Source organism: Frieseomelitta varia, unplaced genomic scaffold (genome assembly GCF_011392965.1).
Source record: "Frieseomelitta varia isolate USP_RPSP 00005682 unplaced genomic scaffold, Fvar_1.2 scaffold_217, whole genome shotgun sequence".
In the NCBI taxonomy this organism is placed as follows: Eukaryota; Metazoa; Arthropoda; class Insecta; order Hymenoptera; family Apidae; genus Frieseomelitta; species Frieseomelitta varia.
Window position 1 is genome coordinate 454,975 of NW_025109939.1, and position 12,746 is coordinate 467,720.

Consider the following 12,746-nt stretch of genomic DNA (forward strand, 5'->3'; position numbering starts at 1 on the left):
AAATAAGATCGCAATATTAATTTTGTAATCGTTTGGATATCAAGTACTGTAAAATTACATTTAAGTTTCCACGTTATCGATAAATGTCATAATATAAACATATAAATTTGATGGAATTTGTTTTATTGTAATAAAATTTGTTATATTCATAATATAGTTTTTTATTATTCACATTTTAATAATATCAATTAAATTAATATATAAATATGCTTATAAATGAGAGATAAGGTCAATATTGAAATGCAATTACTGTATGCAAATACTTTATGCTCAAAGAATCTTCATTTATTCATTTTCTCTAGTTGATAATAAATGTAATTCTGAGCTTTGAAGTTGCGTTGCATCCAGATTTTTCGTTTTAGTTTTTAATTCCAAAATAATGTGTCGGATTCCAGGAATCCATGTGCTACACAAATTAGCATGTTGCATCATTAGTGAAACATGTATTTCATCAGCTTTTTCAATATCTCCCTCTCGTAAAGCTGAAAATAGATTTTTTTTTCATGCCTCATAAAAGATAATGATTTAAGAAATGAATCACAAGACTGACCTGTAGATAAATCTAAAACATTTTTATATATTGTATTATTTAATTTATCTTCAAGCCATACTGCCTTTAATAAATCTAATCTCTTCCTTAGCTCTTCAGTTCTACTTTTTTCCAATATATGTTCATTAATCACAGATTCCAAATTTTTCAAAACAATGTTTAGTGTCACCTGTTTATCGATCATTATATCAGTCATATTTTCTTCTGTATTTTTGTTTGAAGGACATAACAATGGGGGATGAGATGCTGTTGTTAAACTAATAGAAGATTGCATTGGCGGTGGCATGTTTAGTGGTTTTTTTGCAGAAGATTCTTTATCTATAGTTTTTACAGAAGACATAGGAAATGCCACTCTCTTATTTAATACTCTCTTAGTAGGAGTTACAGAACTACTTTGTGAAGTAGAGTATGCCCATTTTGGAGGATCATTCCATCCAGGATCATGACCAGGTAATAAAACTTTCTGCAGAGAAAGATTCTGACCTGTAATATAAAATTACGTAAGCTATATTTTCATATCTTATGCGTTATTATTAGTTATATTATCTTGTCAAAATATTTGTGTTACTTGTTTCTTCCTCGCTCATTTTTGATTTGCAATCTTCTCCAATTACGTAGGAAGAAATGTTAAAAGACAGTAGTAAATAGGATAAAATTGGTTTAAAATTGATGTCGACATTAGATTTAAGAAACACATTTATAAATGTATTTACTTATTTGGTATTAACATATGTTTTTAATCACAATTTCGTCATCGTATACTCCGCGGTCGACAACTGTAACAATACAAATTACTAGAAAGTAAAAGTTACTAGCAAATAATATGCAAATATTAATTTCATTAAAATATATTGTTACAATCACAATTACATTTATATAATTGTAAATTTAAATAATCTAAGATCCATTATATTTTTTATATTATAATAATATACAGAGAAATATATATACTACAATATATATGTATTTATTTAATTTATGAACAATGCGTGCAACAAAATGCATAACATTAAATAGGAAAAAAATATTATTGACCAATTATAAAATAGTAGAGGTTATATACAGGTTATAAATAGAATATAATAAAGTTCCTCATTAATCATTCAATATCAATTAACATGCAAGCCTGTATTAAATTATTGATAAATTTAATATATGAACGTAACATAACACGAAATACGATTTAAATCTATTTAGTTGTAACTTTCATAGTGAAAGAACATAATCATGAAGTTGCTTTACCCTTCTAATATTTACCAAGAGTCTTGGTTATTGCTGAGTATAACAATATTATTAGGTAAAATATTAATTAATTAGTGAAAGTATAAAAAAAAATATAATTAAAAAGTATAATTAAAAAGTGAAAGTATAAAAATTTTTTAAAAATTAATTTTTAAAAAAATTTGAACATACGTACTTCAATATCAGACTACGAATATTTTTTCTTTACAGGTTTATATCCTATCAAATTTTTCACAAGTACATTGCCGAATTATATACATGTTTTTGTATTAATAATGCTTTATTGGTTTGGTTATGGCGTAATAATAAGGCATTATGTAGCTGCCTTGTTTTATAAATTTCGAGACATAAATCATACATTTCTTATCAGATATCTCCGAATTCAAATAAATTTCTTTCTGTGTCCTATGATAATAATTTCAAGCATGCGCCAGTGTTTAAAACTAAAAGAAGTATTCAAACAATTAGATATCGTTGATAAAAATGTAAAGTTCTTGAATATAGAGATCGATCACACTTTGTGTATGAAGAATGATATCGTCAGAATTACTACTACGATATTTATAGTACTAATGTGCAATTTAATAGATTATTATGGATTATTAGACAACGATTCAGACTTTCAATATCTTTTGATGTGGATATTAGATCGACTACCTGACTTTGTTTGTGCGATAGTAATATGTTCTTTTACTGTATTTATGAATAAAATCGAAATTAGATTTAGACAAATAAATACGATATTAAATGTTATTACGAAAGGAAAACATTTCATTTCAATTTCTGAGATGTCTGATATGAACAACGGTACGTTCCCAATAAAAATTTTTGCAAATTATTTTATACTAGAACAAACAGCTTATATTGAAATTTAGTTTCTAGATACAAATTATTAAAATGGCTTCGATTTGAATTACGTAGAACCGTGTCACTCTTAATTGAAGCACATACTTTTCGATTCAATCTCTTGACAGTAATATACGTTGCATATATATGTCTACACATGTGTATCTTCTATAATCATACCCTTGACAGTTTTTATTTAATTGATATAGCATTAAGTTTTATATGGGGTATCGTTGATTTAATCAAACTTGTCTACATAATTTATTCATATCGCAGTTTGACAATAGAGGTAATTTCAAAATATTATTATACATATAAGTCAATTGTATCTGTATATAAGACAATATTGTTATATTGTTTTTTCAGCATAGTTAAAAATGAATAAGAATATGCATTAAATCCAATTATCAAATTTTGAGGATTGCTCGCAATTTCTTAAAATCATGCGTTCGTCTAGATACCAACTGATTAACAATAAATTACAAAGCGTACTATCTTTCGTCAAATAGATGAAAATTTTCAATTAATTATTTATTACCCACCTTCTCGTCTATTTCTGTAATTTTATTATGATAATAAATAGAAAGTGGAAGAAAATACATTCGCATTTTTATTTAAATGTCCCTTTAATAATGTTCTAATTTTTTATTATGACGTGTCCCGTCAGCGTGCATTAAGCGCATGCGCAATGCCACCTTACGTGGCATCGGCAGCAGTCACTATTGCAGCGAAATATATTTTCTTCATTTAGTGTAAACATTTGTGGAAATATTAACTTTTGTTATGGTTCAAATACGTTTAATGACACAACGTGAGTAATTTATATTTCGTAGACATTTGGCAAATTACTTGTTCGAGTAGCACGTTTATAAGCATTACTGTATGCAAAATGGCTTATTCTATTTTACTATTCTGAAGTAATATTTATCAGTAATTTATCACGTAAGACGAAACTGATTAACTAATTAATGTATAAATTTTGTTTAAAATCAACATTCAATAAAGTATATAATAATTGTGCATTTAATTTTGTATAGGTTATCTTACGTCTGTCAATATGTAGCATATTTTGAACTTCTATCTCCAATTTACGAATTCATAATTGCGCTAAAGCACGTGTCACCTATAACATTATGCAAATTAGTCTATGCACTTGAGTTATATATTTCATGAACATAAATATGCTTATTATTTTTAATAAATTTAATTTTTTTCATGTAGTAGCGATACCAAAAATTTAATATTAAAAAATAATTTAATTCAATTTTTAATATCTTTGCGATTATATTTTTTTTTTTAAGTATGTAATTGAAATAGTATAAAGAAAGATACTAAATTCCATTAAGATAATTTGTTTCTTTTTAGGATAAAAAATGAATCCACAATATATACAGCAACAACAATCACAACAGCAAGAACACTCACAACAACAGTCTAGTTACTTTCCTGGTCCTCCAACTTCATCTCCATATGGAGAAGTAAATTCTAATGTTCCACCAAATATGTTAAAAAGACCACCAATGAATTCCCAATTATATACTACTCAGAAAACAATGCAAGGTCCTTCCCTTACTAATTTACATCAGGCTCAAGCACCGTATTACATGAATAATATACAAACACAAGGTAATGTGATTTATTTTTATACCTCTTCATAAATTATGTTTATCTCTATAACAAAATGTCCTTTTTTAGGAAATACTCAGTATGAATTATCTACAAATAATCCACATATACAACCTCCAACAAGTCAAAATAATATAGTTAATCAAATGTCAAATATGTCTTTGGGAGATCAACAAAGACCGCCATCTGTGGTAACTATATAATTTATAAATAACATAAGCATACTTATAGAGTGTTTAATACATCAATTTATATTATATATTACAGCAAAATTTTCCTCCACCACCTCTACCTGGAAAGAGCAGTCCAACAATATCAAATATAAATGGCTTTAATAATACATCAGAAACATCACCAGGAAGTGGTAACAGAAAAATAATTCAATTAAAATCTATTAAAATTAATATGTTAATTAAGTTAATAACTTTATTTTAACAGGTCCTGCTGGGCAGACTGATCCTGGTGGAAAATCTGGATCAGCTATTCTTGGACAGAATCTACAAGAACAAAAGGCCACTTTAAAAACTTCAACCCCACAGCTTATTGGTCTTCCATTCTCAGGACATTCTACAGGAACCACTTCCAGCCATTATCACGCTGGGCAAACTTTGTCATCTGAACAAGCATTCAATGCAGGATTGTCTTCAAGTCAACATCAACAAATGAATGTTACTGATACATCTGAACAATCGAATTTTTCCAAGCCACCAATGGGACAAAGGTCTACAGCACCACCATTACAGGGACAACAAAATGTATCAAATTCATCGTTACCTGAACAACAAAATCTCTCTAACCCAGTAATGCCGGGTCAAACAAATTTATCAGGGCCTCCATTATCAAATCAACAAACGTATAATAGTATGATTATGCAAGGACATGGACAACAAAATTTAATAGGACCGTCAAAACAGAATTTATCAAATCCGCTATTTCAAACTCAACAAACTTTATCTGGTCCTCTTCTTTCTACACCACCTTTACCCCCAGGACATTATTCTGCATTACAAGGACAAAAATCCAGTCATTCTTTTCTAGAACCGCAAAATATATCCACTTCTAATTTATCTGGACCTCTACTAATGAATCAACAAAACATACATCCATCTTCAGTAGCAGGTCAACAGAGTGGTGCTCCACCTTTATTAACAAATCAACAGAGCTTTAACAGGCCGCCATTATTAGGACAACAGACTGTAACTAATTCGCAAATGCCACCTCCATTACCTTCTCAATCAGTAGGACAAATGATAAATCCTGGCACAAATTTACTACAAACTGGTCAAAGACCATACACGTCTGGACCACCAGTGCCAGGACAACATATGGGAAATCCATTAGCAATTAGTCGTAATCCATCCAGTGCAATGCCAAACTATCAACATACAGGATATCAAGGCTATAATAACGTACGCTTATTTCTAAAATATTTCGAAAGTAATAATAATTGAGTTACCAGAAATTATAATTAAAAATCTCTTCCTTCATATTAGGATATGTATAATATTCAAAGAGGTTCATATCCAACTGTTCCACCTGGTGTAACAAGTGGATATCAGCCTGGTATGCAATCACAACAAGCTAGACGTTTGGATCCTGAACAGATGCCAAGCCCAGTAAGAAATTATATGTAAAACTATTAAAATTTCTTATAATTTGGTTTTTTAGAATGACTTCAAACATATTTTTATAGATCCAAGTAATTCAAGATGATCAGCGTGTAAGAGGTGGTGTATTTATAACCAATCAAAAAGGATTGGTTCCTCCATTAGTAACTACCAAATTCATAACGCAAGATCAAGGAAATGCATCTCCTAGATATATCAGATCTACCATGTACACTATTCCTACCACAGCGGATATTATAAAACAAGTATATTGAATAATCTTTACAGATCAAATTGTCAACATAATTATGTACAATTTTCATAATAATAATTTTTTTTCCAGACGAATGTTCCATTTGGTCTAATAGTAAGTCCAATGTCTCGTATAGCGAAAGGAGAATACGAACCACCTATTGTAGATATGGGTGAAATTGGTCCAGTGCGTTGTGTGAGATGTAAAGCATATATGAGCCCATTTATGCAATTTATTGATGCAGGCAGAAGATTCCAGTGCATGTTTTGTAAAGCAACAACTGAGGGTACAAATTTATTTTCTTAATATTTTTTATTTGAAACAATTATTAGTTCTTTCTTGTTTTCAATTTAGTTCCAGCGGAGTATTTCCAACATCTAGATCATACTGGTCAACGTATGGACCGTTATGAAAGACCAGAATTAATGTTAGGAACATATGAATATATTGCTACTAAAGATTACTGCAGAGTAAGATATAGCTTAAAAACATTTTTATATAAAATTTTATATATTTTATAACATTTTTTCGATTATCTTAACGTTGAAATATTCATTTTAGAACAATACTTTTCCAAAACCACCAGCCATTGTGTTCGTGATCGATGTATCATACAACACAGTCAAATCTGGTTTAGTTAATTTACTATGTATGCAAATGAAGTCAATCTTGCGGCATTTACCTGTTGATGCTGGTCAATCGAAAACGAATATGAATGTAGGATTTATAACGTACAATAATACGGTGCATTTTTACAATATTAATTCTTGCCTTGCTCAACCACAAATGATGGTTGTGGGAGACGTACAAGATGTTTTTATGCCACTTCTTGATGGATTTTTATGCAATGTTGAAGAGAGCGAGTCTGTTATTGACGGTTTAATGACCCAAATACCAGCACTGTTTGCAGATACGCGCGAAACTGAAACAATTCTTGCACCAGCCATTCAAGCTGGATTAGAAGCATTAAAGGTATTTTTACAATATATGGTACAAAGTAAAACAATTATGAAATATATTAACTAACTATAACTTTAATGAAAAATTTTCAGGCTTCAGATTGCGCTGGAAAATTAATGGTTTTCCATTCTTCTTTGCCCATTGCTGAAGCACCTGGTAAATTGAAAAATCGTGACGACCGTAAAATTCTTGGAACAGAAAAAGAAAAAACTGTATTGGGTAAATCGATTTTATTAATTCAACATTAATATTATGACTAATTAAATAAACCAAAACGTTTCTTTTCAGCGCCACAAAATAACGTTTATAATAATCTAGGTCAAGATTGTGTAAGTGTGGGATGTTCTGTAGATTTGTTTGTTTTCAATAATTCATACGTGGACGTTGCGACAATAGGACAAATTGCCAGATTAACTGGCGGAGAGATTTATAAATATACTTATTTTCAGGTAATAATCGTTATATTAATTTAATATGTGCAAGTAACAGATATATACATATATTTTTTTAGGCTGATATAGATGGTGACCGCTTAATTTCGGATGTGATTAATAACATTAGTAGACCAATTGCATTTGATGCTATTATGCGCGTACGTACGTCTACAGGTGTTCGCGCAACTGATTTTTATGGTCACTTCTTTATGTCAAATACTACAGATATGGAATTAGCTAGTATAGATTGTAATAAGGTAAAGTTTTATTCTAGCTTCATTTTATATTTTTTACACATTTTAAGTATTATAAATATTTACATTTTTGCGCTGTAGGCTATTGCCATAGAAGTGAAACATGATGATAAACTAACAGATGATGAAGGTGTATATATTCAAGCAGCTTTGCTGTACACTTCCTGCAGCGGAATCAGAAGATTACGTATTATTAACCTTAGTTTAAAAACGTCGTCTCAAATGGCTGAATTATATCGGGCTTGTGACCTAGATGCTATTATAAATTACTTCTCTAAACAAAGTAAAATAAATCATTATTATGCCACAAAGATTCCAAACATATTGAGTGTTAGTTTATTAACCCGGGATTACCCACCTGGGGGTCTAGTGCAGGTACATCCCGGCACTAGACCCCCACGTGGGTAATCCTGGGTAAACTTGATTTTTATTTTAGGTGTGTTTAAACTAATTGAATCAACTCCAAAAACTGTGAAAGACAATTTAATTTCAAGATGTGCAAATATATTGGCTGCATATCGGAAACATTGTGCTTCTCCATCAAATGCTGGTCAATTAATATTGCCCGAATGTATGAAATTGCTCCCACTTTACATTAATTCGTTATTGAAAAGTGATGCATTATCTGGAGGTATATAATTTTGTTTCTAATTTCCTTACATTTCATAATATCATCAATATCACAAATTCAATTCTTCAGGTGCTGATATGACCATTGACGATAGATCTTACGTTATGCAAGCAGTTGCAACTATGCCAATTTCTATATCAGTTGTTTTTGTCTATCCGAGATTACTTCCTTTACACGATATTGATCCTCAAGATACAGAGTTACCACAAATGTTACGCTGCTCTATTGATAAATTCACCGATGATGGCGCGTACTTACTCGGTATGACTTTATTCATCAATCTTTTCATTAGTTTCCAATTTACAATTGTGCTAATTTTTGCTTAATATTTTTAGAAAATAGTATCCATATGTTCCTGTGGCTAGGTCTGGCACTTTCTCCACAATGGGTACAGGCAGTATTCGGTGTCCCATCAGTAGTTCAAGTTGACACAGACTGTACTGCACTGCCAGTATTAGATACTCCATTAAATAAACGAATTACTGATATCATTAATCGTGTACGTATGGAAAGGCATCGTTGTATGAGGGTAAGTAAATTAGAATTTATAAAATATACCAATATAAATATACGCTCATCATGTACCTATAAGCTCATATTTTATTAAATATTTTCAGTTAACTATAGTGAGGCAACGCGAGAAACTAGAAATGGTATTGCGCCATTTCTTGATCGAAGACAGAGAAAACGACGGAAGTCCAAGTTACGTTGATTTCCTTTGCCATATGCACAAAGAAATAAGAACACTTCTTAGCCAATAAAATAAATCTTAAAGAGCAATCAGTTACCTTATGTTGGAATCCTAGCTTGCTACATGTTTGTGACTGTTGTCATGTTATGTCCAGGATCAGTTAAATTATTAAAATGAAATTCATTCAAGGCTCAATGGGGATCATAGGTTTTGCGTGCATTTATACGCACTATGATTTAAAAAAAAAAAGTGAAGCAAAATTAACATATATTTCTAACATGGTACCTATAAAAAGGCAATGAAATCTTTAGAAAATAACTAATCATTCCGCGGAAAAGAATGGTGTAGTTAACATCATATGGAAACATTTGGGTGCACTCATACAGTGATTTATACATGAACTGTAAACGTAAACTTGTATTATTATTACATTTTATTTTAACTAGCTCATTAATGTTATTATTATGTTAAATTAAATAATAAAAATGTATTAAATCATTATAAATTTATATATTAAAACAATATCTTGTATTAATTGAATAGTATCGCATTGAGAGCTACGAATATGTTAATATTATTTTAATATATTATATTTTATAATTACAAGATATTTTATATTTGAGAATGCATGTAAAACAATTATGTAATATCATTTTTTATTATATTTTAATTTTCACTCTAAATATAGCGCTGTTGTGAGTTATGACTAATAAATATGTGCATTATTAATGCATTTAGTTTAATCATTGACTAAAGATAAAATAGACCTGATATTTAATGCATTTTGTGTTCTACGTTTTGGTGGTCACTTGATCCTCACACTGTCAAATGTAATATTATCGATTTACATTCGATAATATAACAATTTAAATGATTTGAATAAAAAATAAATTTATAATCATAAACAAAGTATAGAATTCTATTGCAATTGGTATTATAATTGATTATATTTTTAGTGTCTTTGGATTTTAATGCGTTTAATACGATATATCATCATACGATTATAATGAATATATTTTTGTTCATATATCATTACATTCTATAAATATTAAAAAACTTTTTGATATATTTTAAAATTATTCAAATTTACCTCTTATCATTCATCTTTTGTATTTATTTTTACATACATATAAATCCATTTAAGTAGTATGCATACCCGTGACACGTGTTGCAGCTAAGGTGTCAATGTTGGAGCAAAAAAATTGTATTTATATTTTTAATTTAATTTTTTGTGATAGATTTATATAATTTTAAACACAATATTACACAATACTGAATTACAAAATAATTATCATTATTTATAAATAGATTATTTATAAATAGAATATTCTTATATTCTTTATAGGTTATGTATAAATTATGTTTCAGTAACAAATTTTAACTAGTTAAAATATTAAAATATGTATTATATAAACGCTACATATAATAAATAAACGATTATTTATGTTCATTTTTATTTAATTTTATATTTTCTATTTGGTTTCAGAAATTTACAAAATGGCAAAACGAAAATTGAAATCTGATAACGAGTCTGCCTCAACAAATCAAGAAAAGTCATCAAAGAAAAATAAAATAGAAAATAACAATAATATAAAAGAAAATAAAGATAATAAATTTGAAATAAAAGGAACAACAAAGGAAAAATATGCAAAAATTTTGACTAAAAATGACAAAGAAAATCATAATATTAACAATATGAAGAAAAAATTAAAGATAGTAAGCAACAACTCTATGGAAAAACCAAATTGGCTAGAATTTAGGAAAGAGAAAAAAGAGCTTAAAAAAAAACGTTTAGCAAAACGTTTCAGTAATATTTATGATTTATCAATTGCAGCAAAGCAGCTTGGTGAGAAATTACGTAGGTCTGACTGTTCAAAACTAGAACGTAAAAAGCTAATTTTAAAGGCACATGATTTATTAATGACTAATTACAATAGAATAGTATTCACTCATGATATGTCCCGTATTGTTCAGTGGATCCTTAAGTATTGTGATGCAGAAATTCGGCAAGTTATTTTTGTAGAATTAAAACCTTCACTTTTATCTATGATTGAATCAAAATATGCAAAGAATTGCATAAAAACATTATTAAAATATGGATCTCAAGACATTAGGCAGGAAATTATTTCTTCTTGTTATGGTAATGTAGTAAAATTCATGAGTCATTCTGTGTCTGCACCATTATTGGAACTCATGTATTCAACATGGGCTACAGAAGTAGAGAAAAGATATTTCAAACAAGAATTTTATGGTGACATGTATAAACAGGCTAAAGATAAACAAATTAAGACTTTATCTGATGTATATATAACTGCAAAAGATATGAAAGCAGCAACATTATCTGCAGTAAAAGGAAATTTAATGAGGATATTAAATAAGAAATTTTTAAATTCCATTCTTGTACACTCTGTTCTTTTAGAATTCTTAAATAATTGTTCTGTTGAAGATAGAACAGAAATAATAACTATGTTGAAGAGTTCACTAGTAGAACTGTGTCAAACAAAATTTGGTTCAAAAGTTGCTGTATTATGTATATGGCATGGTACGAACAAGGATAGAAAAATCATTATAAAATCTCTTAAAGAAAATATAAAAAATATTTCAATGTCTGAACATGGATATTTGATATTATTAGCATTATTTGATTCAGTGGACGATACTGTTTTAATAAAAAAAATTATATTCCCAGAAATACAAGATGATCTAACAGATATAGCATTAAATGATTATGGAAAACATGTAATATTGTACTTAATAGCTAGAAGAAATTCTCATTACTTTGCTCCCAGCATAGTAAAATATTTGGAGCAAGGAGACAACAATGCAACAAGCAAAAAGTCAAGTCAAGTAAGAGAAAAAGAACTTTTAGATTCAATATCTGATTCACTTCTTCAATCTGTAATTACAAACACCCCAATTTGGATGACCAACGGTTCTATTGCAATGGTAACGTTGGCAATATTGAAAATAGGTACTGGAGAAAAATTAGAAAAAGCTTTTGAAGCTATTGTTATGTTTATCACAAACTCAAAATCAAAAATTAAAGAAGGAGATAAAGAATATAAACCGATTGAACATACCGGTTTACATATGATGTTAAAAAAACTTATACAGAATGACAAAGAGTTACAAGAGAAGAATAAAAATACATTTGGAAAAATATTAATTGATCATTTAGAAACAAATATTATAGAGGAATGGATAGAATGTAATAGAGGATGCTTTCTATTAGTATTATTATTAGAAAATGAAACTCTATCTATTGTAAATACTATAGTTTCTAAATTGAAACCAATGAAAAATATTTTGAAGTTAAAATCAAATCCGGGTGCCAAAATTTTGTTAAAAAAATTAAAATAGACAAATTATTTACTTAAATAAATAAGTAACAAAAATTGTATTGAATTATGAAAATAAAAATTATAAACTCTAAATCATGTTTCATTAAATGTTAGGTAAGAATATATTGTAACTAATTAATAATATTTAGTTACTCCATTTTATTTATAACATAAATACTTATAATTCTTTCTCTAAAAATTCTATAAAGTTAAATTTTAGGAATTATTTCTTTTTTTATCTTTCAAATTTGTTAACATATATAAATAATTGATAACATGTAAATAATATGAATTAAAATGTAATATATAAG

General features: G+C 28.4%; 4 protein-coding genes across 7 annotated transcripts; 3 read left to right on the forward strand and 1 right to left on the reverse strand.

Annotated features, from left to right (window-relative positions):
* Positions 1-263: 263 nt before the first annotated feature.
* Positions 264-1,326, reverse strand: LOC122527412 (steroid receptor RNA activator 1-like). The gene is made up of 3 exons (XM_043651583.1): positions 1,119-1,326; positions 551-1,033; positions 264-482 (listed from the first exon to the last, which is right to left on the reverse strand). The coding sequence occupies exons 1-3, from the start codon at positions 1,135-1,137 to the stop codon at positions 286-288; spliced, it is 699 nt and encodes a 232-aa protein (XP_043507518.1). The 5' UTR covers positions 1,138-1,326; the 3' UTR covers positions 264-285.
* A 291-nt stretch (positions 1,327-1,617) lies between these two features.
* On the forward strand, positions 1,618-3,181 carry LOC122527411. 2 transcript variants are annotated; one of them, XM_043651582.1, is made up of 4 exons: positions 1,618-1,847; positions 2,003-2,599; positions 2,668-2,927; positions 3,005-3,181. In XM_043651582.1, exons 1-4 carry the CDS (start codon positions 1,778-1,780, stop codon positions 3,011-3,013), a joined length of 936 nt encoding a protein of 311 aa, XP_043507517.1. In that variant the 5' UTR covers positions 1,618-1,777; the 3' UTR covers positions 3,014-3,181. The 2 variants fall into 2 exon arrangements, with proteins under 2 accessions (XP_043507517.1, XP_043507516.1); XM_043651581.1 differs by having other exon boundaries at positions 3,010-3,181.
* Positions 3,182-3,305: 124 nt separating this feature from the next.
* On the forward strand, positions 3,306-9,616 carry LOC122527410 (protein transport protein Sec24C). Of its 2 annotated transcripts, none has more exons than XM_043651579.1 (18): positions 3,306-3,449; positions 4,004-4,264; positions 4,334-4,455; positions 4,532-4,628; positions 4,703-5,673; positions 5,758-5,880; positions 5,958-6,137; positions 6,215-6,410; positions 6,479-6,594; positions 6,686-7,096; positions 7,177-7,303; positions 7,373-7,533; positions 7,596-7,775; positions 7,854-8,112; positions 8,188-8,403; positions 8,473-8,664; positions 8,739-8,932; positions 9,021-9,616. In XM_043651579.1, exons 2-18 carry the CDS (start codon positions 4,012-4,014, stop codon positions 9,162-9,164), a joined length of 3,942 nt encoding a protein of 1,313 aa, XP_043507514.1. In that variant the 5' UTR covers positions 3,306-3,449; positions 4,004-4,011; the 3' UTR covers positions 9,165-9,616. The 2 variants fall into 2 exon arrangements, with proteins under 2 accessions (XP_043507514.1, XP_043507515.1); XM_043651580.1 differs by having other exon boundaries at positions 7,854-8,055; positions 8,209-8,403.
* Positions 9,617-10,213: 597 nt separating this feature from the next.
* Positions 10,214-12,473, forward strand: LOC122527391 (pumilio homolog 3). 2 transcript variants are annotated; one of them, XM_043651547.1, is made up of 2 exons: positions 10,214-10,298; positions 10,581-12,473. In XM_043651547.1, the coding sequence occupies exon 2, from the start codon at positions 10,592-10,594 to the stop codon at positions 12,452-12,454; it is 1,863 nt and encodes a 620-aa protein (XP_043507482.1). In that variant the 5' UTR covers positions 10,214-10,298; positions 10,581-10,591; the 3' UTR covers positions 12,455-12,473. The 2 variants fall into 2 exon arrangements, with proteins under 2 accessions (XP_043507482.1, XP_043507483.1); XM_043651548.1 differs by having other exon boundaries at positions 10,228-10,273.
* Positions 12,474-12,746: the final 273 nt, after the last annotated feature.